The sequence below is a fragment of the Anguilla anguilla genome, chromosome 6 (genome assembly GCF_013347855.1).
Source record: "Anguilla anguilla isolate fAngAng1 chromosome 6, fAngAng1.pri, whole genome shotgun sequence".
Classification (NCBI taxonomy): domain Eukaryota; kingdom Metazoa; phylum Chordata; class Actinopteri; order Anguilliformes; family Anguillidae; genus Anguilla; species Anguilla anguilla.
In genome coordinates this window covers 18,117,814-18,144,761 of record NC_049206.1, presented here as the reverse complement: position 1 = coordinate 18,144,761, position 26,948 = coordinate 18,117,814, and the positions used below count along the sequence as shown (strand labels likewise).

General features: G+C 41.4%; 1 protein-coding gene across 1 annotated transcript; it reads left to right on the top strand.

Moving 5' to 3' along the window:
* The first annotated feature begins 536 nt into the window (after window positions 1–536).
* Window positions 537–26,948, top strand: plppr4a (phospholipid phosphatase related 4a). The gene is made up of 7 exons (XM_035420286.1): window positions 537–1,089; window positions 11,056–11,241; window positions 14,393–14,528; window positions 16,626–16,821; window positions 20,027–20,084; window positions 20,444–20,617; window positions 21,770–26,948. Exons 1-7 carry the CDS (start codon window positions 1,012–1,014, stop codon window positions 23,177–23,179), a joined length of 2,238 nt encoding a protein of 745 aa, XP_035276177.1. The 5' UTR covers window positions 537–1,011; the 3' UTR covers window positions 23,180–26,948.

Below are 26,948 nucleotides of genomic sequence, written 5' to 3'. Positions count from 1 at the left end.
ATAAAATAAATAATGTAAGGCATCTCAATCTCAATTGCTATACCAGCATTGCCATTTTAAGATTAATTAACCATTGCTAATAAACTTACTGACACCAATTTGTCTGTGGCTGTGTTTGTGAACTGAATTTGGTCACTTCTTGTAGTAGCAGATTGTTTCACCAAACAGTTCTTCACTGCCAAGTACTGGTCTGCTAATGTAATATTATACAATATGTGTCACCTAACTATTTGTATTTTTCTGTCTTACAGGAGGCTTTCTGACATGAAATGTATAGAAAAAAACAGAGCATATAGGTGCCACAATACAGGCAGCGTTTTTTCTTTAATTTCTTAATTTTTTATTTTATGACATTGTAGAAACAAATGACTCACAAATAAACCACATAACCATCTCTAATGTTGAATACGAACGTGTCAGGGCTCATGTTAGTTACGCTGCTGACACCAACTGATGTCTAATGTATGCATTACTCTTCTCATACATCTGGCATCCATGATATGTGTGCGAAACACATTACATATCTGGTGGGGATGCTGGCGCTGTTTCGGTGTGCATGCGCGTCTGTTTCCGCGTGCGCTCCACCGTGTGAAAAGATTTGACCAAATTTCTGACGTCAGTTCCCTCGATATCTTACCTTTGCATTCTCTGCTATCACGTTGCGTTCAAGAATTAGGTTATTTGCACATAAAAAAAACTGGGAGCGACAACAAAACAATAAATAACCTAGACGTGGAGAAGGGGTGTTCATGGTGCCTGTATTCTCACTAGCTTTGGTTGTCAACCGCGTTTGCATTTGAACGTCTGGTGCTGCTGCTGGGTTTCAATAGCAGTCGGTTAGCTCGCGACTTGTGAGCTGCGGGGAAAATTGCACTCTTCATAGCGACACTTGAGGATGGAGAAAGCGGCAACAGTGCTCGCCTAATTTTCATTAAGCGAACACGACACAGGATCCGTTATTTCTAAAGCTGGCTGTTTTTCCCACTGTCAAAGATAGACAGAGGATCGAACATGTCTGCAAAAGAAAGACAAAAAGGAAAGGTGACCAAAGACAGCGTTACCTTGTTGCCTTGCTTCTATTTTGTTGAGGTAGGTGTACTTGTACTTGAGCATCCAGAGCACATGATGCGTGTGGCATTATTTATTTTACATAACTGATATTACATTCGTTTTACTAAATATGTTCATTTTATTTTCACTTCAGAAAATAATCAGTCGTTTCCAGGGCTAAAGCGATTATAGTATATCCATTTACAGGGGTAGATTCGTATGAGGATCACGTTCAATGAAATGTCTCCATGACCACCGCTAGTAATACGCTTAGCCTATATAGACATAGAACTAGGTCTGCCCTAAGTGTTAAGTGAATATTTCATTTTAACATACAATTCACACATTTTATACGTTAGAACATATTTTATTTGTGTACCAGTGCGAAAAACTTCAGTTTACCCCGGTTTAAGTTGTAATAGTAGAAAATGTATTTTTTCAAGTCTTGTGGCCTTGCCATGTAAAATTTTTTTTTTCTGTCATATAATATGGTTATATTCATCTCACCATATACGGACATGATTGTAAGAAAATGTTAATTACGTTTAAGGAAAAAAAAAAAAGGGGGGGGGGGGGTAATTGGAAAGCGACTGTTATGTTTTCGTTTGGCTTTATAAAAATGCAAGGTGCTTGTCTTTTTTCGTCATCATTATTCATACTTTGACGATAAAAATGCGGATCGCATTTATCCGTTCTTTTCTAGATTTATATCTCTCCCACGCGGGCAAAAAAAAAAAAAAATGAAACAGACAAATCTGTGATTTCAGATAATTGTGTTTGGGTTGTAGTCGATTTGTCACCATGTATTGCAAGACATGGCATATATTGATGATGATGATGATGATTCATAGAGGACTATTAGTATAATTAATAGCTTAATATAAACCTATTTGACAAATTGCATGTATGTCACCCCTGACCCATTGAAAAAGTGCTGGTCATAGGCAGATGTTTGTGGGAAGCATCTACTCAAGGTTTCAGTTATCCTTTACCCAATGTACTGTATCACTGTTAATGGACATTAAATTGATGTGTGATAAATTATGGACAAAAAACACTGTGGGGGATGGGTAATTGTACACATGTACAGAAATAGGACAGGATATGTTGAGGGAATTGGCATTCCTATAAGTGGTACTGGAGGATGCAGGTGCACACAGACACATTCAGGTGTGGTGGTGGCTGCTGGATGGCTTATCATGTTAAGGCAGGGTGTGATTGGGCTCTGAGGTCTGGCAATGAATCTGGGCCATGCCAGTGACCATTAGCACATAGTTGACTGTAGCGTCACCTGGGAGGGGATGGATGAAGGGAGGGGTTTCAGTTGGTGGGGTGTCTGTCTCAGTGTGCATCAGCAACCCCAACCCAGCAACCGAGTGTCTGTGGTCTGTTTACAGAAATAGAACATGAAGTGTCTCCGTCCAACCCAGTGTCTACAAAAGCTTCAAAATTGTAGTGTGCAAAGTGAAAAGAATCAGCAGTTAAAATGGTTGGCATGAAGATAAGAAAATACAACAAATTGCTTTACTGTAAAAAAGGAAAACTCTGGGGAGCTCCAAGCTGGCTTATCCTGGTTATGACACTGGATTTTGAGTGCATGGATTCATCCCACAGTCTGGAATTGAATCCTGACCATTCTAGTATGAACTGTGGCTACAGGGAAGCATGTCATTGACTGTAGCATTGGCTATAAAGGGTTTCAGTCACCTGGCCTGTAACTGTCTCATCATGCAAGAGCAACTGCTCTATCCAGTCATGCATTCTGCATACCTCAGTATGCAGCTCAGCCAGTGGAAAATAATCAGCAGCTGCCACCACACGCTCCACAGTACAGAATTAGCCAAACCGACGGAGATCATGGCAGTGAAGAGCAACTGGCTATTCAAAATGTAGGGATAAGCAAACATCAGGGATGACTCTGGCTTAAGAACAATGGCTAAACTGATGCTGCTTGCTAAAAATCCCCATTCTTGTAAGGTCATATGGTCCTGGCTCAAACAGCAATGAGGTGGTTTCTTCATGCTGAGCTGAGGTTCAATCTCTCTGTCATTGCATTTCATGGGAGCAGTTGAAGTGAGTTTGCGTCACAGTACAGATGATTCTTTAGAATACACAATCAGGCAACCTTAATTACTAGATCCAATCTAACTGCCATGCACTTAGGAATCAAAGCAAAGGACACAAGGATTAAATTTGAGTATGAATTCTGGTGCTGGTAAATAGGTTTCCACCAGAGAACACAGGTACAGTAAAGGTCCCACTGATTCCTCTTCATCGAGCAAATTCTAGGTAGTGCACTTTCCCTTCAGTTCATCGAACAAATCAAATAAAAGCTTTTAACAGTCCATCTTCTGTGTGTTTAGCAAATCACAATTTACCTGCCCAGTCATGACATCGGCCATTTAAAGCCTCTGTGGTTTTTGCGGATAGCTTGGGGAAACAGGAAAGTAAGCCACTGGAAGCACATATCTTCCCAGGAATTCAGTTCCTTCAAGAACACATCTAAAAGCAGACTGTTAATCCATACATCACAGATATCCTCACATATTGACCTGGGTGCTGAGCAGATTAGAAAGAGTGCCAAGAGAATAAATCCTATGGCTTAATCATTATCCTATGTTATTAAAAGGTATGCAATCGCACATCATGCGCACACACACACATATATATATATATATATAGAGAGAGAGAGAGAGGAAGAGAGAGATTGTTTATATATTATTTAGATTTTTTATGGCTCGCAAGGCATAATATTTGAAAAATCAAACCCTGCAGCCCCCACCCACCCACACACACACATACACATAGTATAGAGGTCCACCTCTTTCTGTTTGAATAATGACTCACTGCACAAAGATCTGCATTTCTTCACAAAATCAGGCACAAAAATGAATAAAATCATTAAACGATCTTATTTTGAGCACAGGTTTTTGGCTCTCTTTAATGAATATTCATGGAAAAGTCTAAAACTAAAGACTGGGAACTTTCTTGTTGCATTTAAATACAGATCCAAGTAATCAACTGGTGATTCCATGGCCAATTTAGAAGCAGAGACTGTAGCAGAGACTGAAGGTTTACTTTGACCAGGCACTCTAGACATGTAGAGAACAAAAGCACGGAGAATTATTTTCTTTCTTGCTCTGGTATTGCAAAGCCATTGCACTGTTACTCTTTAAGGAATTTATTAATGTCATATCTAGCACTAGTCCTTTGTGATTCAATTTGAGTGGGGGGAGGGGAGGTGAGGGCAAGGAGATAGTCACCGGTGCAGAGCTGCAGGTAAAAGAGACAGTGAGATCATGGAGTGTGGTTCTGTGAACCCTCAAAGAGTTCATGGATAACCTTTTCCACTGTAGAACTGGAGCATAAGCCATATGCCTCATCACACCCAGTGACTGGTTTTCAGTCTTATTATGGACCTGTTTCTGCCCAACCTGGTAGACATGCTGACCTAACCATGAACCAGCTGTGGGCAGAGGGGTCAGCAGATTGCCTAACTAAGTCACATCTATCTACACCACCAAAAAAAAACAGAATTGCAAAATGGAGGAAGGAGGGATGCTGCCCTCTGGTCTCAATGTAGGCAGACATAGACAGAAGCGCAATGAGACACAGTCTGGCTTTTTATTTATTGTGCTTGAATCTCAGTCCTCAAAGCAGGCAGACAGCAGAACTCGATCTGGTGTCACAGGTCTGTGTATAATGCGATATAAAGCAAATAAAGCACGTAGGGTCACCAAGCTTTGGCTTCGCACTTATGCCAGTGCAGTTCCAGCACTGCTGTGGGAAAGGACAGCCATAACCTCTTGTGTGAGGTAGTCCAATAAGGAGTGTTCACTGCATGTTGACTCAGGCCTGAAATCAATCAATTTTATCCTTAAATTTGATTCACAGTTAAATTGGGTGCTTGTTTTGTTGATCAGCAATCAGCTTCCCATGCCTGTTTGTTTGGCTTGGATTTAGGCTACTCAAGAGCTTAAATACTAAGCTCAGCCCTCTCCAATACCAAACAGTATTTGTGGAGAATGGGTGGGACAAAGAGTGACAAGTATTTTTGGTGACCTATATAAATGTACAAAGAAAGAGGCCTATGAAAATATCCATCCATGCTTGTGGTCCATACCATTTGGCTGAGACGAAAGGCATGGAGTTTTTCCATTGAATTGTTACAAAAGTGTCTCACCAGAACCAGTCCATTACTGTGGCAGTTTATCGATTCACATAGGGAAGGAGAAACCCTTACATAAAAAGCAGTAGGCTGTAGATACCCTAAATGCAATACACTCCTGAAGGAGCTATCAGCAATTATGCTTTCTTGAAATTTCTGCAATGACCAGGGGAGGCACAGAAGAGGGAATTCCACGAGTGAATGAATAAGTGCCTGATTTCATAAATCTCTTTGGATGGCTTTACTACACTAAGATAGAGCCTTGGACAGCTCTGGGACTCCAACCACCATTGCCTAAGGAGATGGCAAGGAGGGAAAAACAGAGGGCATGAAGGGAGGGAGGAACCCATCTCCATGGCAGCCTGTACATCGGTTCTCCAGACTGGCAATGGCCAAATATCGACTCTATTTTATAACTGTCATTTTCCACCGAGCGGTTTTGCCCATTCTGGGCTCTGTGTGTGTAGGTGTCCTTTTCAGGCTTAAATTACAGTCTGTAGTCTACATAAGAACAAAAGACGAGGCGGAAGGAAAAATCCATAATAGGTGGGCACAGATACTTCAGCCCAACGTAACTGCAAATTTGTCATCTTCCTTAACAAAGACAGGCCAGTTTTGTAAATACTATTTATAGTTAACTATCATGTGGTGTTTGTGCAGTCATTGATGTTCCAATAGATAGGAGGCCCTCTGTGTATTGGACTGCAGTTTGCAATAGAATATTCTGTTTTATATGATAATAGGACTGCTTGTGCTAAAAAGCATTAGAAGACCATGTGGAGTTTTAGCTGTTCATAAGACAAGTGGGAAGCATCTGTTTATGTAGCTGTTACATAGATTTGGTTGGGAGAAACTGATGTTCTACCATAGTTTAAGCTAAATTAGTCTAGAAGTGGATCTTTTTAAAGAAAATATTTCCTCCAAAAGTGCACTGCTTGGTCACAGGGAGGGCAGTCAACGCAAGTAGCAGCTTATTATGTGAAGTCTTCAGCTCGGTAGTGACATGGCTGACCTATATTCCTGTCAGCCGTCGGAAGCTCATGGGAGCTGCTGGAGTTATCTGGTGCAGAGAGGGCCACCCTGGGCCATGAAGGAACCAGATCAGAGGCACATTTCTCACGCAAACCACAAATCTGTCCTGAGGTCATGGTTCAGCAGAACTTCACCTGAAGCTCAGCCCATGCACAAATCGCTAGAAGTGTGAAGATTGTGTTTGTTCTCTCTGCCCACACACTGGTCCACCTTCTGAAAGACAGTACAGATTCAGGAGGCATCTGTTCAGAAACCTCTGTGGGCTGTACCTGGGATAAGGGTAAAGCTTTCATTTTTAGTTATTTTCTTTCCTGTATGAAACTGATTGAACTGGAATTGTGGGTACTGTTGCTGGATGTTGTGAAAGTTCAGACAAATATGCATAAATGGGCATGAACCACATTTTACTTCCAAAAAAGTAACAGATTCTAGATGCGATTGGAGTTAAAAGCCAAGAGTGTCTCTGCAGCTGGGAAATTGCCGGTTTGTCTTTGCCTTTTATCACAGACCTACCAGCCTTGTGCAACCACTCAGGATTGCATAACATGAATATTTTAATATCTTTGGGAGAATAAAATTGCTGACCATATGATGTTATCATATGGTACATTTTTGCTTTTTTATTTTACATTCTGAAGAGCAGATACAGATTATACTTGTGTATTATTAATAGTTGTAGTATTAGTAGTAGCAGTTGTGGTAGTAGAAGCTGTGTTGTCGTAGTATTGCTGCAATGGTGATGGTAGTAGTAAAAGTAACAGCAGTAACAGTTGTAGTTGAGGTGGTAGTAATTGTACACATGGCAACGGCATGTATAGTACAGTAGTAGTGATGGTTGTATTAAATATAACATGAGTAATAGCGGTTGTAATTGTGGTAGTATTAAAAGTAGTAAGAATAAATAGTAGCAATGGCCATAGTAAGAGCAGAGTAGCGAACAGTAAAGTGCAGGAGGTTGATTGGCACAATGGCATTTCAATGCCCACGCTGTGTTTCTAGCAGAGTGCCCTTTAGAAAAGAAATGCTTAATTACTGTTAATTCCACGCCAGAAACATATACTCTGGGTCGCTCAGCAGGGCCACATTTACAGCTCTAACTTCAAGAGACTTCCTCCTGTGAAGCCAACGGTGGACATCAATCACGTTCAATCACGGGCCAGCTCTAATATTATGCCCTTAAAGGCATACACTGTAAAAAAAAACATTTTAAGTCAGATTACCCAATATTTCAAGGCAACTTGCTTCACTAAATGTTATAGTTTTGAGATTTCATTTTTTAAGTCATTATGCCAACTAATATTCATTTGTTGTTTTGTTCATAAAACTTAAATTTCATTGATAGAGAAATTTTTTTATGTTTGTAAGTTCTCTGAACTAAAGAATGTATTTAACTCAAAAACGTTTTAATCTGTGTTAAGATTTTGGCAGTTGAGGAAAAAGATGTTGTATGAACCAACTCCTTTCGTCACTCCAGTTTCTGTAATAACAAAGCCGTGCTTCCACTGCCAAAATGCGTGTGCATTTTTTTGATGATGTAGGCCATGAAAGTGTCTATTATTTAGTCATGTTTTTTTTCCAACTTTATGTGGCATTTGCCTTTATATAAAAATGTAACATCATTATGAGCACTACTGTGTCTAGTGCAGAGGGAATAAGTGACATTTCTGTGTTTTTCGGCATTGAACTATTTTCTTAATTCAGTGGATAAACTGTTTTTCTCCAAGCTTAGTGTGCTTGTTTTTTTACATTGTAGTTTTTAACTGGCAGCTACTCAACACTGTTCACAAAGAAATAAGCATTGCAATGAGTACAGTGACCATAATCCATTGCAACTACGGAAGTGCAAGTTACGTTACAGTTCATTGGTACAACTCAGGTCCTCATGCTGACAAATGGCAATAACAGGCTCGAAAGGTAATCAAAATACTAGAATCAAAACTAGATACTGAAAAGCTGCACTATACCTGCATTAAGGAAGCAATTCAACACACCTGAATAAACAGAAACACCTGTGACACAATTTGTCCCAAACATTATGATGCCCTGAAATGGGGGGACAATTTATAAAAAACTGCTGTAGTTTCTACTTGGTTTCTACTTCAACCCCAAAAGCCTTTAAAGTCATATAAAATGCATTGTGTTTGTCAATTGTATACCATGGTTGATAACTTTAGCCAGACTCCACCAGCTCTACTATGCTAGCCAGATACATAGGCATGTGGATTTATAGATACCTGCTCTGAGTTTGTTCCAGTGAACATTTTGGTATATGCTTAAGACTAAAAATTAACCAAAATGATAGTAGTTCAGTAGTGCATGTATGCAACTACATTTCACATTTCACATACACTGGTTGACATATACAGACTGATTGTGTTTGCCACCTGAGTCAGTCATATGATCAATGTTACATCTTCAGTTGAAAATATTTTCACCTACAGTATGTATCATCCAAGCCTTTCATTTTGAATGTCTATTGCAACCTTTCCCTTCATACTCTGACATCCTTAACCATAGTGTGTTTTTCTGCTTAGAGAGGTAAAAGGAAGAAAAATGCAATATCCAGCGAGGCCTATCTCTGAGGAAACCCAGCTCTCAGAACACTTAAACATAATTGCTTAGCTGTAAGAGGGGGGAGGTATTGCAGGGAAATGGGGAAACTCAGAGCCTTGAATAATAAAGCTGACTCAGCAAAACACTCTGCTGTTATCTGGGCTTTGACCACACTATTAGTTAGGGACATAAAGTGTTGTCCTACTTTAGCAACTAAACTTTCCGTCTAAGATGCTGTAAATCGAGCATCTTGGCTGCTTTGGCATGAGACCGATCCTAAATGTGTGTCTGATGTGTGAGGCTTGGGAACTACACAGTAATACGAATATACATCCGTGCAACAATAACTTGGTTGGGTAGTTGTTCAGTTAGATATTTTCACTGATACCTTTTAGTTTTAACCTTTGAGACATTAATTAAATAACCAAACATGACCAATGTGCTAAACATAAACAGTGCTAATGTGAATTCAATGCCATGATCAATACTGTATACCCTGGTTTTCAGAATGCAACACATATTTTCTTCTGCATTTTTACAATTTGTTTTCTGATGGTAAAACTGAATTCTGCTGAATCAATGCAGCCTGATGTTCCATTTGCTGATGTAGCATATCCAAATTTACCAAATTTCAGTGGTTGCACATATGTTTCAGTGGGATACAAATATTTTTTTCTAAATAACCTGTCATTGTTTGGTGATTGTTTTACTTTATATGATTTTGCTTAGGTGCACCTTTAGCTCTCGCTGTTACACATCTAATCCACAGGCAATATGATGAAAAAACATTTAGTAATCATTTTATTGTAATCCAGTTTCTGTTTGTCGGCACATTAAAGCAGAGCAAAGCATGAAATTAAAGAATGCTGTTGATGCTTGTGCTCCTACATTTTGATCCCACATCATCATGAATCATAATAGTTGTCCATACTAAGCAGCTATTTACTGTTCAGAATGTATATTGCACTTTGTCTTGTTACGGTCCTTCCAAATAAACTAACTTTACAATCTATCACAGTACAAAACAGTATAACATAATATTCTGGGAAAAATGGCTGAATTTATGAATTACTTTAAGAATTTTATGGTATCAATCTAGCTTGCATTTTAATAGGCACACAACCTCTGCTTGCGCTGAGAAAAAATGGCTTCTGTTGTCCATGGTTTACCCCAGTTTGCATACAGAAAAAACAGGTGTTTAGATGCTATCTTTTTGAACGTCATGTTGGGTCACACATGTCCTATGTTTTAAAGTCTGCACTGTCTTATATTCACTGTCAGGGCCATGGTAACATCCTTGAGTGAGTCATCATTACAGTCAAAGAGAGAAATGTGATTTAATCAATGTAAAGTGACAGCAAGCCCTTTTTAATGTATGCATGTCAGTGGCAGTCTGTGATAGGACTGTAAGCCAGGTAGCATGCATATTCCTCATTCACTTATGCAGTGCCTTCCCAAGCACATAAGTATACTGTGGCAAGACACACTTGGTCATTTCTGCCTCTTAATACTGATTCAGGATCAGCTCCCTCCAAATCATTTTCATAATCTACATCTTGTAGGAAAATCAAAAACTCATTGCAGGTCAGTCTAAAGAATCCATCCACATGCACCTTTGGAAGGCACTAAATATGCAATTCAGTTGCAATGCAACGCAAGCTAAATGCATGTCTTCTGATCTGTGACAGATTAGTTGAGGCTCAGTGAAAATTCTCACTGGTGTTTGCAGCAGGAAGCAGAATATTTACATTGAAATAAATATGTTTTTGCAGGGTGTACTTTGCACTCACTGTTCTGCATTAAGCTCACAATGGCCCTTGGGCCACAGTTTGCCTGCTAATGATGGAGTGATTCTCTTGGTTTCATATTGCTTTCAATCAGATGCTGCCCGGGAGGTCTGTGTTGTACTGCAGTTATTACTGTATATTATTGGTTTGCTTAGCTGAAGCTTGTGTCCTTGGTAACTGACACAGATAACAGTTTAGGCGTCATTCTTTTAAGGACCTTACCAAAGAAATCCTGGTTTGAGTATTTTTGCTCAGGGGTACAGTAGTGTTCCACCAAGTATTTGAACCGGCAAGCCTGTTGGGGTTCAAAGGCACTGCTGCACTCCCATAGTCATAAAGTCATAAAGCAATTCATTCAGTGGTTTTGACAAACATTTGGGGAGTTTTCACTGTTGTACAAGGGTGACTTACTGAGGGGTCCGGTGTTCACCTCATGACTTCTTTGGGGTTCTCTTTCCCCTGCAGCTCCCGATTCTGGCGTCGTCGGTGGTCAGCCTGTACTTCCTGGAGTTGACGGACGTGTTCAAGCCGGTGCGCTCCGGCTACAGCTGCAATGACCGCAGCCTGAGCATGCCCTACATCGAGCCCTCACACGAGGTTGTCCCCTTCCTCATGTTGTTTAGCCTGGCCTTCTCTGGACCCGCTGTCACGGTAAGTCAGGTGGTGCTGGTGGTGGGAGGAGTTTCAAGTACCAACATCTGGAAGCTTCCACGTGTTCTTGATTGCTTCAGCCTCAAATCCTGTAACCATACCCACCAGTTTGACACTTCTATCAATTTTGACCGAAGAAGCAAAAAATTTAAGCTACAATGGCACAGCTGTAATATACTGCGCTCAAGAAACATTTTACTGCATGTTTGAATCTAACACTCGGCTGAGGGAAATGGCAGTAAAATGAACTGGCAAGTTCTGCCTCCAGGAGATAAGTTTTGAAGCCATAGATCAGAGCCTCAGTGAAAAACTGTTTATGAATGTTATTTTGGGTGAGGATGCTAAAGATACATATACCAACATACCATTCTGAGTTTCTGGGGCTTGCATCAGAAAGGACTAGTTAATACTGTACTAGTGAATTAGCCTCCCACCCCCCTGACAGATTGCCCAGCCCCTCTCTTTTCAACATTCTTTTGTTTATTTCATGGACGTACCTCTGAAAAGTGCTAAACCCATTATCGGCTCTGCTAAGCTATTTTCACCCTGGTTTGTGCAGTGCTTTTAACAGAAATTATTCTCCCGAGCTCCATGAACTGCCTGGCAAAAAAAAAAATGCAGGCTACATCCGCTGACACACGCTTTCGGGGTTTCCTAGCAACCTGCAGGGCTTTTGTTTCCCTGGTGCTCCCAGCGCCTTCGCAGCAAGGCTCATATCAGTCAGATCTGATTCGACTCGGCCAGCCCGAGGCGGACATACCCCTGTCACCAGGGGGCGGGCGGGCGACCCGAGCCTTGATTGTGAGGTCACAAATAAATCCGTTCGCCTTCCATTTAGGATGTCTCCTGGCCACTGCCATTTTGCTGACCATCGGGAAATACGAATGTCCTTTTTTCACCTCTTGTTTTCATTTGTGTTTTTACGAAGCTGCTGCCTAGGGGTATAGTGTTTATGAGTAGCATTGTAGCCTCCATATAAAATTCCACACAGGCATCTTACACACACACACACACACACACACACACCACTTTGGTTTGCCTTCCAGTTCTGGCTGGCTCAGTGTGCTGGCAAATTGCAAAGATGATTCAGATGTTTCACATTGTTGCTGTAAACAAAGTGTCTTCTGCCACTGTCAAATTATGAAACCATTCTTACTTAAACTCCTAGTCGGTCACCTGTGTTTAAAGTTCAGACTGCTGCTGTACCACAAATTTCCAATTTTAACATTAACTGAGTTCCCTGGTGTGTTCTTCCGGATTAATTTCTGAATAAGTACAGCATTTGTTCCTGAATGCCAAGCTTGACCTGATTTCTTGAAGGTGGTAAATGGGCGCATCTAAAAATTCTGTGTTCCTTACTCAGTAAAGTGCAGTCAATAGATCATTCATATTCTAACCTCACCTGTACTGAGTAATGGTGCAATTTTGCAGGGAATGACTATTCCTCCATCTCTCAGGCATTTCATTAACTTTTTCTTCTGTTCCAATTAAATTTGATTGCCTTGTATGGGTCTGCATTGCACCAGTTTAATTCACTCCCAGTCCACCGGGGACTTCATCTGATGTGCAAAGGCCAGTACATAACCCAGTCTACAGGGGACCTGCCAATGCACTAACCCAATTGTCTTTTATGGAGAAAGAAAGATCAAAGATGTGTACCAGATGCAATCCTGAAAGGTCTCACAGTGCATTAAAATTGTTAGTAATAATATTTATTCATTTGGAGCCAAGGGTGATTCATGAGGCCTTCCTGGCAAGGTGCATATAATGCATGTTACGAGTGTGCAATAGGAGGGAGTAGGTACAGATAAACTGTATACAAATCAAATATTTATAATGCCCCAGGCTCAACTTGGTGCCAAAGTAAGCCCAAGAGCATCCTAGGCAGGCCTATACATATTTCTTAGAAAGACTGTAGAGAAAACATTTTCTAATCTCTTAGTGTCATCAAGCACAAGAAGTTCAAAAACTTTCTGAGACATTGACCCACTTAATACATATTCTGTGATCCACCCCTTATTAAAATTTAAGTTGACTTACATTCAAATATGTAAATAAAACGGTTTTAGGATGTGCAGCAAGCAACTACACTGTCACTAGTGCTATGCAGGTGTCTATTGCAGTTTTTCATTAGGTGTGTGAATATTAATTCAAATTAATATGCATGCATCTTGGTACCCACCTCAACCTCTCTCATGACCCTCCACTGGCTATCAAACCACAGTATGGACATCACTAGTCTATGGTTGTATAAAGAATCATAAGAGCTAAGATATAAACTTTGAGCACTCTAGCGCCCACAAAATGCTTACCATTATCCCTAAATCTGACAATACCCTACAAGGCAATACGCTCGTTACCGCTTCCATTTACCTGTAAATTAGGAAAAAACAGAAAGCTGGTAAAGCGTGGAGCACCGTGATTGCCTTTGATGTGGTAATAGTCTCACACTGTGCGGCTTTCTTCTCACCGCAGGCGCCATCCCCTGCTCTACATTTCCATTGTATTTTGGGCAGCTTTTAAGCCGTCAGATGGAAATCCAGGTCGAGAGCCCGCGATCATGCGGCCCCGCGGTTTCTGCCAGCCATTCCCCTGCAGCGGAAAGATTTAATCAGCACAAGCTGGTGCGTTGTGGGACCGATTCCACGCGCTCAGGTCTCCTTTGGTCTCTCAGCCAAGCCAGACTCAGAAGACTCAAACCCGGCATCTCCATGGTCAAAAGTGACATAGCGTTCATTTGCTCAACATATTGGCAAAGCAGAGATTGCTTTGCATTCATTTATTCATGTACCTCGTTTTTGGTTCCCATTAAGTTCCAAGCTAAAAGCTAAAAAAGAATACCTAGTGCCATGGAAGGATCTAGATCTGGAACCTTCTGGTAACAAGATCAGTTCCCTCACTGCTGCTTCTCAAGGCTCAACATACACATACCTATTTAACCTTCATGTCAAATCGGAGCATTAGATTAATTATAGGTTTTCTGAATAAGTCATTAAATATTGTATTTGAGAAAGAGCCCCATTGAAAAGGCTTACAGCACATTCACATTTTTTTCCATTTCCACTCCTTGATCCATAGGTGAGAAGGTGCATGTCTCCACCCCCCAAGAAATGTAAACTCCTCATGCCTGCTGTGTCTGATCTGTGCACAGATAATGATCGGAGAGGGCATTCTGTACTGCTGCCTAACCAGGAGAAGAAGTGGGGGAGGAGGGGGTGCCGAGGCCAACATCAATGCAGCCGGCTGCAACTTCAACTCCTACATCCGCCGAGCCGTCAGGTTTGTAGGTAGGTTGATATTTTCACTGCCCCTCTGAGGCGTTGATGGTGGCATTTTGTATTGGATTCCAGAGAAAAGCATTTGTCTGGCTTTTTACTTCATGGTGTGCGGTCCATCAAACTCAAAGGTCCTCCATTTTGTAAAAAAAAAAGGAAAGAAAAAAAGTAATTATCCACAACACAGTTAAATGGAGCTGCTGTATGGGATTTCACGAGGGTTCAGAGTGGTCAGCTGGTGGGTGTTTTATTATTTAAAGCAGAGCTGTATGAAGTATCAGTCAGGGGGGTCGCTTGAGGCAGGTGGGCTCACACTCGAGTAGAAGCTCTCTGTGGGATTTTCTGTCAATCATGGTCCTGACGGGAGTGGGCGGAAACAGTTGGGGGGACCTTGGATTCATGGGAAATGACTCTGTTTGAGAATACCGAACCTTTCATAACCTGCCCAGAGCCTGCACATCACATGCGCGGGGGTCTGGTGATTCAGTACTAGATGAATAATAAAAAATTCTGTCTATTTCTTGCCTTTTAAGTTTAAATAAACATTTTAATGAGAAATTTCCACTATCTTACCAAACCAGCCTTCTTGAATGCAAATGTGGAGATAATGGAATTATGGCTCATGTCTGCTTTTGAAAATACCAATTTCAATAATTCTGACTCCTTTAAAGATCATGTTCAGGATAAGTGCTTGTGAATAAAAAAAGAGTTTTTTCTTTGAGTGTTCCTACAAGCATGAAATTTAGCACCTGTGCGTGGAAGTAAAGTATGTTTACATGTGAACTGTAGCTTGCATTTTGGAGAAGGGGAAACAGCATTTTTAATTAGTGTAGTTCATTAATTCACAAGCATAACACACAGGAAGTGTGCCTTCAGTGTGATCATTTCTGTACTTCATCATTTAAAAACTGATTATTGTGTCAATGACTTGGTGAATGAGGTAGTTTGATAAAATGTAAATATAGGCCAGACATGCAACACCTCAAATAAAAGAACATACCAGATAGTCATCAATTATATTGTATCATCATCTGTGTTTAATTAGTGGCCATTGCTTTAGCAACTTAGATTATTAAGGTGGTGCAAATGGGATAATTGCTTGAGAAGGGGCTTGACAAAGAGGCTATCATGACCTCCAGCTGGCGGAGGACTGAAGTGCAATTCGAGAAAACAACAGGAGACAAACTGATGGCTCTATTTATAGTTTATCACAAAGGCAAGAGGTTACAGAAAACAAACCATTATTCTTACCATTAGACCACTGGGTGAGCTTTCTTTACCCATTCCTATGAAATGCTGACAAAAAACTGTACTAGTTGGCCACAAAGCTTCCGGTATTTTCTTGTCAGTGCCGTGCGGCACAAATACTCCTTTTGCATTCTGACAGGCCACTTAAATAGAACTTCCATGATTGATAAAAAAGGACAGATCACCAAACCCAATGCGTTTTCTGGCCAATTACTTTGGTCAGCAAACTGCAAACCACAGGCCACACACTAAATCTAACTTGACAACAGATATATTTGTCTTATTTATTGAGAGTCCAGCTAAGTAGTTCCCTGGCAGCAAAATGGATGGAAGTTTCAGAAGTGAGAAACAGGAGGCGGTGCTTACTGGGTGCTTAAACTGCCAGCCACTGAAAACTCTAGCTCTAAGCCGCTATACTATTTGATACAAATTGAATCAGACGGTGAATCGGACGGTAAATTGGACGGTAAACCGAGATGCAGGCTTGCCGCTCAGAATCTCAGACTAGTTCAGCCTGAAAATAGAAATTACATTTGCATCTTTGTGATTTTATCCTTACGTAGCCCTAGCGCTAGTGAGCCTGCTACAGTGTGCATCATGGATCATGTTGTGTGTAAGCTCTGCATTTGTGGTTGCCCACAGAATCCCACAGAGTTGTTTTTCCTGTATTACAGTTAAACGCACATCAGAAAAACATGATTATTTATGAGGAGGTCTGTCATGGGCCGTACCCATTCATGATTATTGATGAGATTAATCTAATTAGAATATTTCCGCTTCACCGGTAAAGAACTCTCTGTAAGTTAGCCTGTGGAATCTTTGATTCCTGAGTGTTTCTTTTCCCCCCGATCTCCCTGTCAGGGGTTCACGTGTTCGGGCTCTGCGCCACCGCTCTCATCACTGACATCATCCAGCTGTCCACGGGCTACCACGCGCCCTACTTCCTCACCGTCTGCAAGCCCAACTACACCACGCTCAACACCTCCTGCGACGAGAACACCTTCATCATGGAAGACATCTGCTCCGGGGCCGACCCGGCTGTCATCAATGCGGGCAGGTCAGTCAGGACCGCGTGGGCGGGCTCCGCCCAAATACGGTCAGACACTATCAGGCTATTTTTTTAATTGCAACAAGAATCTATTCTTGCGGTATTTTTTCACAGGCTGTGTGTTTACTGAATGCGTGATTGTCGTTTGTTGTCCAGCTGTAATGCAGAACGTAGCTGAATCGCTCGAGTATGTCCAGCAGGGGTCTGGCGACAGAATATACTGAATCAAAAAATTGAAAATGTCACTCCTGTAAGCCCACACAAAGCTCAGCTCAAGAGCACTTACGAAATGGCTGTGCGGAAAGGCCGGCAGGAAAGAAACAGGCCGACGCCCACGCACAACCATGCAAACCTGCTTTGAGTTAACACGTCTTTTTTGAGTTAACAGTTTTTCACTTTGCAGTACAAAAGGTACAGAAAGAATACTTTAAAAATGTGTAAAAAATAAATTTAAAAAACATCCCCAATGTGCATACAGCTTGTATTGGACACCTTTAACAGTACATGTGAAGACTGAGAAAAAATTCAATTTTCTTTTCAAACTACAACATGCTTTTTGTTTTAAGCCAAGTAGCACATATCAGAATTAGTTGTGTTTTGTTTCTTATATAACATTTTTTGTTCACTCGGTGACCCAAGATCTCACAATATTGTACACAAAAAATACAAAATATTTGCTTGCCATTTAAACTTGGACAACCTGCATTGCTGTTAGATTGAATCTGGGCCTTAGAATCCCTCCAGAAATGTCAGGCCATCTGTGTTCTCCAGACTGTGTCCTAAACTGTGGTGACTGTGAAGTTGAACTGTAGTGGTATGATTTGAGGGGTGTGGAAGATCTCTTGTGAATACAGAAGTCATTAGTATGACTGTTGAGTGAAAGTTTAATGATGTCATTTGCTCTGTATCATGCCTGCAGAGAATATCTATGAGTATAAACAGTGTGGAGTTTATTTGTAATGGTGCGGGGTGCTCTGTGTGCTGAATTTTTCATGAACGGGACAGTGATTGTGTTAGAGACCGATTGTGTTGGAGAGAAATTGTGTTTGAGACTGATTGCACAGTAGAGTGATTATGTGGTAGACTGATTGTGTTGTAGAGTGGTTATTTGGTAGACTGATAGTGTTTGAGTGTGATTATGTGGTAGAGCAATTGTGTTGGAGAGTGATTATGTGGTAGTGTGATTGTTTTGGGGAGTGACTGTGTTGGAGACTGTGTCGGAAAGTGATTATGACGTAGACTGAAAGTCGTTGCGCATTGTCCCTGATAAATATTAATTAAAATACAAGCTTCTTAACGAAAAATACAATTCGTGAAAACTGTTTTTACGGTTGTTATGGTGAGTGTAGTGAAGGCAAAGCAAGTAGTCATGTTGACATTTTCAGTGTGCCCAGCAATCACAGTGACAGAGGACCTGCCACTCTCTGTCACTATGATTTATGCAAATGGTCATTGTTTATAAATTCCAAAATCTACTGCATAACCATAAGATGAATCTTCTTCCAATACTTAATCTAATTATTTGTAACATCTTTTCATTATCTGATACCAGATAATGAATTATAAATAATAGAAAAAAATTCAGAACGCTGATGCTCATCTCACCTGCAGTAAACCAAAATACGCATGTAACACCTCTCCTCATCTTCCTTCAGTAGCTGCTGGTGGTGGCTTGAATAAAACAGAAAATCTATCTAGCCCTGGTCTATGGTTCAGCTCCCTCTTATCTACTGTACAATCTATTGTCAAACCAGACACTCTTGCCTGACCACTCCACTGCTCATGCACTGGTTGCTTTCAGACCTGGGTCAAATACGAATTTGTTTTGGATTCAAATACTTTTCTACGCTTTACTGATCTTGTCTGGTGTATTGGAAACCAATTAAATACTCTCAGAAAGTGCAAACCCCACCTTCTGGTCATATTGGCTGGCTCAATTACACCAGGTAAGATAAATAGAGCACAGAAAAGTATCTGAATCCAAAACAAAAATGTATTTGACCCAGGTCTGGTTGCTTTACTGTCCCTAACAGAGCCCTCCTCTCAATCATGTCTATTCTCTACTCTGGCCCCATGCGGTGGACTTGCTGCCCATCTTCTGCTGCACACTGAAAATATATCCATTTAAACTGTACCTTGGATCACCTAGACATGTACATTCTGCATGGGGTTATTTAACAGGCCTATGCTCAGTCTAAAATGATATCCCCTAACCCATCTGTTCCTTAATCGAACTATAATAATTTCTTCCTTCTTGCACATAATATCAATTGCAACCCTGATGACCTGGCATTAGCACTGTTCATTGGCTAAGTCGTATGTACAGTACACTTTGTAAATCCCTCTGGATCAGTTTGCTTACATGTATATGCCTATTATGCCAAATGTTATTACACTCTGAGAAATGAAGTTGGGATACATTGTTCTTGTTCTTTAGGGAATACATTTGCCAAATGTAACCTGAAAGTACAATAATGGTCTATTTACTTTCAAATGAGTACCCTTTACAAGCAAAAAAAAGGTACAAATGAAGTATGTATTGTTGGCTAGGGGTACAATTTTATATACCTGTAGGTATATACCTTATATACCACCTCAGTGACTAGCATTTGTATATATTTTTCATGCGTTTTTTTTCTGAGAGTGCAGAGGCTCTGGTTTTCATGCACTTCATGCCACCGGTAAACTTTGCCAAATCTTTGCTGGCAGGTATAAATTTAGTTTGGGCAAGCTGATTTCTAACCGATTTGTCTGACCAGGCAAGTGTGAAAAAAGTGTGAACCCTGGATTTTATTCTATAGTGTGCGGCATTGTGTTGGAAGAGTGATTGTATGGAAGAGTGTCTGTGTTTGAGAGTGACTGTATTGAAGATTGGCTGTGTTGAAAACTTGATTATGAAGAAGAGATTGATTGCGTTTGACACTCATTGAGTGGGTGAGTGTCTGAGTCAGTGAATTACCACAGGAGACTGTGTGGGAGAGAGACTGTGTAGAGAGTAGTCGTGTAGGTGAGCGACTGTGTTGGGAGAGCGGTTGTGTTGGAGAATGATTTTGCTGAAGAGTGAATGTTGGAGTGCTATTATTGGAGACTCCAGCTGTGCTGGAGAAAATGACTGTGCACGCAACGACTGTGTCGGAGAGTGATTGTTGGACAGAGTGATTATATTGGAGAGAGTCATTGTGTTTGAGGGTGATTATTTTTTTGTTCTTCACAGGAAGTCTTTTCCATCCCAGCATGCAACCCTGGCAGCTTTTGCTGCTGTGTATGTCTCTGTAAGTAATGCCCCCCTCACACTTACTCACTGAAGCGGTTTCATCAAACTCTATTACACCCTGCACACAAATAACATGTTTTCTGCATAACAGTTCAATGCAGTTCAGTACAGTTTTCTTACAATTCTGTGAAGTCCAACTTAAGCACAGAACAAACAGCTGGAGTTACGGAAATATAAACTAGTATTTATAGTTTCACACCGCAACTTTTTAGCAACTTGTTTTTAGGCCATATATGCAATGAAAGGTGAATTTCACACACATTTCAAACGGATCCAAATGCACCTTGGAGTGAGAAAGCCCCTCTAGCTATCTATCTAGCTAGCGTTTATCGGTCAGCAGAGGACGTGTGTTCGCAGATGTACTTCAACGCCACCTTGACGGACTCATCCAAGCTGCTGAAACCCCTGCTGGTCTTCTCCTTCATCATATGCGCCATCATCTGCGGGCTCACGCGCATCATCCAGTTCAAAAACCACGCCATCGACGTCTACTGCGGCTTCCTCATCGGAGGCGGCGTGGCTGTCTATTTAGTAAGCTTTATATGTGTGCCCGTTATTTAACTGAATTGATTTAGCTGTATTAGCTATTGATTTACAGTGCTGATGATGTATTATGCATTTTGTATTGCATTTGGAATATATGCATGCCTCTCAATGCAATTGCAAGTGGTTATCCCTTAGTGCTGTACAAATAACCCTGTATATTGGCTTGCATTTATTTCACATGAATGTCCTTCAGTCCTGCAAGGATATGTTTAGAATGAGATGGCTGCTTGCAGGTCTTTATGAATCCAAATGCACAAAATGCTAAATATGAAAATATGTAAATATGTAGTGTTGCTATAATAAGCATATAAATATGCATGTCAGTGAATCAGAATGATTGTCATCGCAACTAAAATTCAGATATAAATCAAACCGTAATTCAGACTTTCCACTTTGTGAGCTAAAACAGTAGACTTCAAGTGCACAATGTCAGAACACATTCCCCTACTTCCTTGCCATTTAAAAGAGTTATACTGTTGTTGTGTAAGAAATAATAAAACTTGGGCAGATACACAACCCACGCATGTATATCTTATCCCTCCTACGCATGCCCTCTCTTTCACACGAGAGCACTTCCGTCCCTGAGCATCCCTATGACACTGCTTACTGTACATTCCACAATTCCCCGGACAGTAGCACAGACTTTTTCACTGACCCACTGACACCAACAGTGAACTCAGTCCAATAGATGTTTAGAGCTGAAATAGACTATAAAGAAGTGCCTGTCTCTCACACTGAATGTCAGTGAAGTCAGTTCAAATCATTAAGTCAGTAAACCAGAAGCCATTTTATTCTGAAGGAAACAGACTCCGTTCCTGAACACATATTTGTCATTTGCATAAACAAAACAATTAGGACAGCACGTTTTTTATTTTATTTTCCTTTCATCCCCCCTCCCAACGTAACAAGATATACTACTTTTAGCTTTTTGCTTATTATTTTTAAATGCAACGTGAAAAGAGAGGTGAGGTGCAATATAATATCTTGATGTTCCTGTTGGAACCCAAAGGGCAGGTGAACAAGCAGAAATTTCCTAATTCTGTTAATGAATGCTAATGACGCATGCAGCCAAGTGTCACCTTGGGAAGGCACTGTCACCAGTGTTTTCTCCCCCCCCCCATACCCCCCGCCCCACAGGGCCTGTATGCTGTAGGCAACTTCCAACCCAGCGAGGACACCTCCATCCAGCAGATTCCAGTCCGAGACCCGATCCGTTCGCTGACGGACCTCAGCCAGGACGCGGGACGGCACCTCCAGATCAAGAACGGCGGCGGTGGTGGCGGCGGCGGGCCAGATGGCCTGGCCCCGCACGCCAACGCCACCCTCACCCGCAACCCGCGCGATCCCGGCTCCCTGGGCAACCTGAAGAGAGCCAGCGCCGACGTGGAGATACTCAGCCCCCGGAGCCCGATGGGGAAGGAGAGCATGGTGACCTTCAGCAACACCCTCCCCAGGACCCACACCCCGGCCGTGGAGGAGGTCACCCGCCGCAACGCCAGCATCCACGCCTCCATGGACTCCACCCGGTCCAAGCAGCTGCTCTCGCAGTGGAAGACCAAGAACGAGAGCCGCAAGCTCTCCCTGCAGGTGATGGAGACGGAGGCCGGCCACTCCCCGCAGCGGAGCATCGAGATGCGCTGCAACTCGGAGCCCGTCCGCGTGGGCGTCAACGGCGAGCACCACCCGCCCGGCGGCCAGTACGTCAAGCTGCCGACCCCCGGCGGCATGCCCCTCATGCCCAACAACAGCAGCGGGATGACGGGCGGAGCCAGGGTCTCCATCCAGTCCCGCCCGGGCTCCTCCCAGCTGGTCCACATCCCCGAGGAGACGCAGGAGAACATCAGCGCCTCGCCCAAGGGCGGCTCGGCCCGCTCCAAGTGGCTGAAGGTGGCGGAGAAGAGCGGGGTGTGCCGCACCAACAGCCAGCCACGGATAATGCAGGTCATCGCCATGTCCAAGCAGCAGGGCCTCCTGCAGGGCAGCCCCAAGAGCTCGGACGGGAGCACGGTCAGCTGCACCGGGTCCATCCGGTACAAGGCGCTGACCGACCAGGAGCCCGGCGGCATCGTGCGGGTGGAGGCGCACCCGGAGAACAGCCGGCCGGTGGTGCAGCCGCCCTCCACTGACGGGAGCGGCTCCTGGAAGTGGAAGCCCCAGGAGAGGCCCAGCCTCCGGCAGTCCTTCGAGCTCAACGACCTGAACCGGGACTCGGAGAGCTGCGAGTCGCTGAAAGACAGCTACGGCCCCATCCCCGTGCCCGGCCCCCTGGAGCGGAGGAGGCCTTGCTCCGGCCCGGACCTGGGCTCCAACCACCACCATCACTTCCACCACCACCACCACCACCCGCACGGGATCACCACCATCCGCGTGACGCCCGTGGAGGGCAGCGAGGCCGCCTCCGAGACCCTGTCCATCGCGTCCAGCCGGGACTCCACCCTGCGAAGGAAAGGGAACATCATCCTGATCCCAGAGCGGGGCACCAGTCCGGACAACGCCCGGAACATCTTCTTCAAAGGGATGTCGGCCAGTCCGGTTTTCAAGGAGTGAGCAGTCTCCCTACCAACCACTACCTTTGTGCGTGGCCTTGATCAGAGGATTTACAAAAGAGAAAGAAGTCAATTGTGCAGCCTATAGTCCTTGGAAACACCCCCCCCCCACCCCCACCCAGCTCCCCCCAACTGTCAAGAGTACATTACAAGCCAATCCATCATTCACCTTTTTAGAGATACTGCTTTTTCTATTACGGAAGCTGTATCGTGCATGTTTCAAAGATTCTTTTGTTTTTTGTTTTCATATTCACACAAAAGCACAATTTATTGTGATGCTCCCCGCAGGTTTTTTTGTTTTGTTTTGTTTCAGTCAAAAGTTGAACACAGTCTACCTGCAAAAACCTCTGAAGGTGTTCTTATCGTGCCAAATTTTTTGAAACATGCAGGAGAAGGTGTGCATTTTTTAAATGATTCACTTTTGTCTAGTGCCCTTACTTTAACATTTAACCCTCTCTACAGCCACAGAGATTGGCACTCTTCTCCTGGCAGTCTAGGTGCTGTTAAAAAAGAATTTCATACTGCAACTGTTCTGAAAAAATATATTTTTTCTCAATGTAAATATTTATACTGTACAACTGGTGCTAGAGCGCCACCCTTATTAAAATTTGTCAATATTTAAAATTTGATAGTTTAAAAACGATGTTTATTGATTAATTTTAATATTTAGTTTTCAACTAAAGGAATCAAGTAGATAGTCTAGGGGAAAAAAATAACCAGAACAGATAGATTAATTCACAAGATAAATTTTCTGGATACAGCATAAAATGATTGCTGTGTGGCTTTTGTGTTGATGATTTTATGTATTCTTATGGTATGATGCCTCCATCCCACTGTCCAAATATGGCAGTTTGCTTGCATTTTATTCTTTAGTACCGGATTGTATCAATAGAATATTAGCTATAAGGACATGGCATAAAGGCAGTTACTGTTTATGTGGTTGCTGTACTGTACATATCTCTGAAAAATGCATTTACATGTAAAATGCTTGACCATTCCCCAAACAGTCAGTAAGTGCAGTTGTGTTAACACGGGAGTTCTAAAATAAGTGTGTTCCCAAGATTCTAAATCCAGTAAATGCTCAAAATTCCTAATCAAAAAGCATTCCCAGGATTGTGAATCAAGTGTGAGCACAACAGACAGAACATAACTATTGCTTGCTTTGTAGCCTAGGTCAAAATAATGCATTGCATTTGGAAAATCACACTATACTTGCTGTTTGATTTTATACAACAAAGTACCACAAAATCTCATTTTAGCATATGTGAGTACTGTATCAATATTTTTCATAGTTGTGTTACAATACATTAATGCATAATGCCTAAATGTAAACAAAAATACTGGCTTAGCTTCACCCTTGTATATGTGATATTTCTATTTAAGCAGTGTAATGTGTTCTTCTCTGGAATCCTAACTGGATTTAGTCCTATGAGTTTAGGCATCCTAATGGTTTTAGACATAATTTGTTCATTTTGCATTTGAATCTGAAATAGAAAATGTCTAGTGAAAAGGTAAATTAGTTCATCATACTTTATATTTTACATTGTCACCAAGTCAATTTGTAAGTGAAGGAATTTATATCAGAACAAAGAAAATACAATTTCAAGGGCAAGAGCTTACTGAACAGACTGCATGTCGTCCTCCATTAAAAACATACAGTATTTGGTACAGTAAATTAAGTATGCATTTACATGATTTAGTCTAATTGCAATGGAGCTTGTCCGTAGCTGTTGTCTTTGGGATGATAACCCCAAATACTTCATGAAATTGTAACTGCAAAATGTCCAGTGTTAATTCAGTTCTAACAGATAACATTTGTCACACTCTGGTCCAGAGTGGGACCAAATGTTGTCTGTTAGAGTTGAATTAACACTGGACATTTTGCTGAGTAAATGAAGTTATTCCAGTGTTCTTAATGTTTCATTTGTATCTTTGTTTAGTTTTCTAGCACAGCATTTCTGTCTAATTTAGTGTTCAGTTGAACTTATTGTAGATAAATGGCAAAAACCTTGAAAATTGTGGCTAAATACCCCCATTTTTTGCTTAAATTTAAATGTACAATGCAACAGAATATAATTTGTTTCTGTGTCCATAGTTGCTTGTTCTGGTGCCTTTGGTCATTCACACATGCATACATTACACACGCACGCAAACACACAAAATCAGTTTCACAACTTCACAACCTTTTACCACTGATGGAGAGAAAGAACGTTATGTAACCAATGTTGTTTCTCAGTGTAATATTGTAAAATCAAGTGAGTCATCCACCATTCTCTAGGAACTAGACAAGATGTTTATGTATTCTGTATTCTTCTGGACTGAAATTCACTGCTCTCACAGTCTTTTCAAGTGCATCCTCCCATTTGTACATAAGGCAGGGCGAGTCTGGAATACATTCTTCTTGTGGATTTTGCACTTCAGTGAACATGGCAAGGTAAAGTGGTATTGAGTGTTACCTGCCCAATGAACCCATCCTCCGTGTATTCTCTTACCATGCTGAATTTTAAGGATGCCTAACAATTCAGCTTCTATGTCTGTGTACAAGATGAAACTTTATTCATGGGGATATTATATTGCAGATTCCGTGTTGTCCTTCTTTGTGCGGTACTTGCAGAGTTGCACTTAAAGTAAACTTCTCACAATCATCTGCCAATCGAGGGCTGAAGTATATAGTACAGTTTACAATAAGTGCAACAGTTGCCATACTGTGTAGTATGTGAGTTGTATACTTGCCATTTATTTTCACTCTGAAGCTTGCCAAAAAAAGAATGTACAAATAATGTTTTACTACACTGTTGGAAGGTTAGATAAGAGACCTTGAATGGATTCATTATTTTCATGCTGATTTAGAATACCTTGACTTATTTTTATGTTTTCAGTTGAGACTTTTGTGACATTACTATATAAATATTTTTTGATAGTCTGTGCCAAAATGTTTTATGAAAAGTGACACATAATTTGTTAAGGATCTGATAGTGTAAATATAAAATCCAAAATGAAGGAATATATCTCAAATAAATGTCAAAATATACTGCAGATATTAGAAACTATGTTAGTGGTTGCCACTTTCTTATAAGTGATATTATGTATATCTTGAATGTAGAATGTATTCCTATATTTTGTATTTGATATTATACCATATATTGTCATATGTACAAATTTTTCACGAGGGTCACAAAGATTTATATATACCTGTATTCTGGTAATTTAAATAATTTCAACTGTTGTGGTCTCTGCGGTCATTTAATACTAAACTAAAGGCTTTTTTAAAATGATAACTTTATTTGCCATTGGCTGGTACCTTGATTTATACTTACCATGGATTGGTCAATCAAGTGTTTAACCTTTGTACCACTGTAAATAAATATTTGTTACTTTGCTAGAGAAAATACATGTGGCAGCGTACTTCAGGCAGTGTCAAGACAATGCTTATTCATTTTATTTCATTTTTTAAAAGATGCGTGTGTGTGAGTGGGGAAATTTGTTGGATGGTTCTGTATATAAGCCTTAGACCATTGTTCCGCGGTGTTTTTCTAGCAGACATCATTAGCTTCTGTTGGTTGGCGTGGGATACAAGACAGTGGCTTCTCAAGCATATAGAGTGGCTCATCAGCACAGCTTCGTGACCGCTTCCAGGAAATGGAACAAGAAAAACCTTCCGGAAAGATTTTTCAAGGCAGCCCTATTTGGCCTTCAGTCTTTCCTGGGCTGGCGTGAGGAAGTTGTGCTTTGTCTGACTGTTGAAATAAATGTTTGCTATCAAAAAGAAA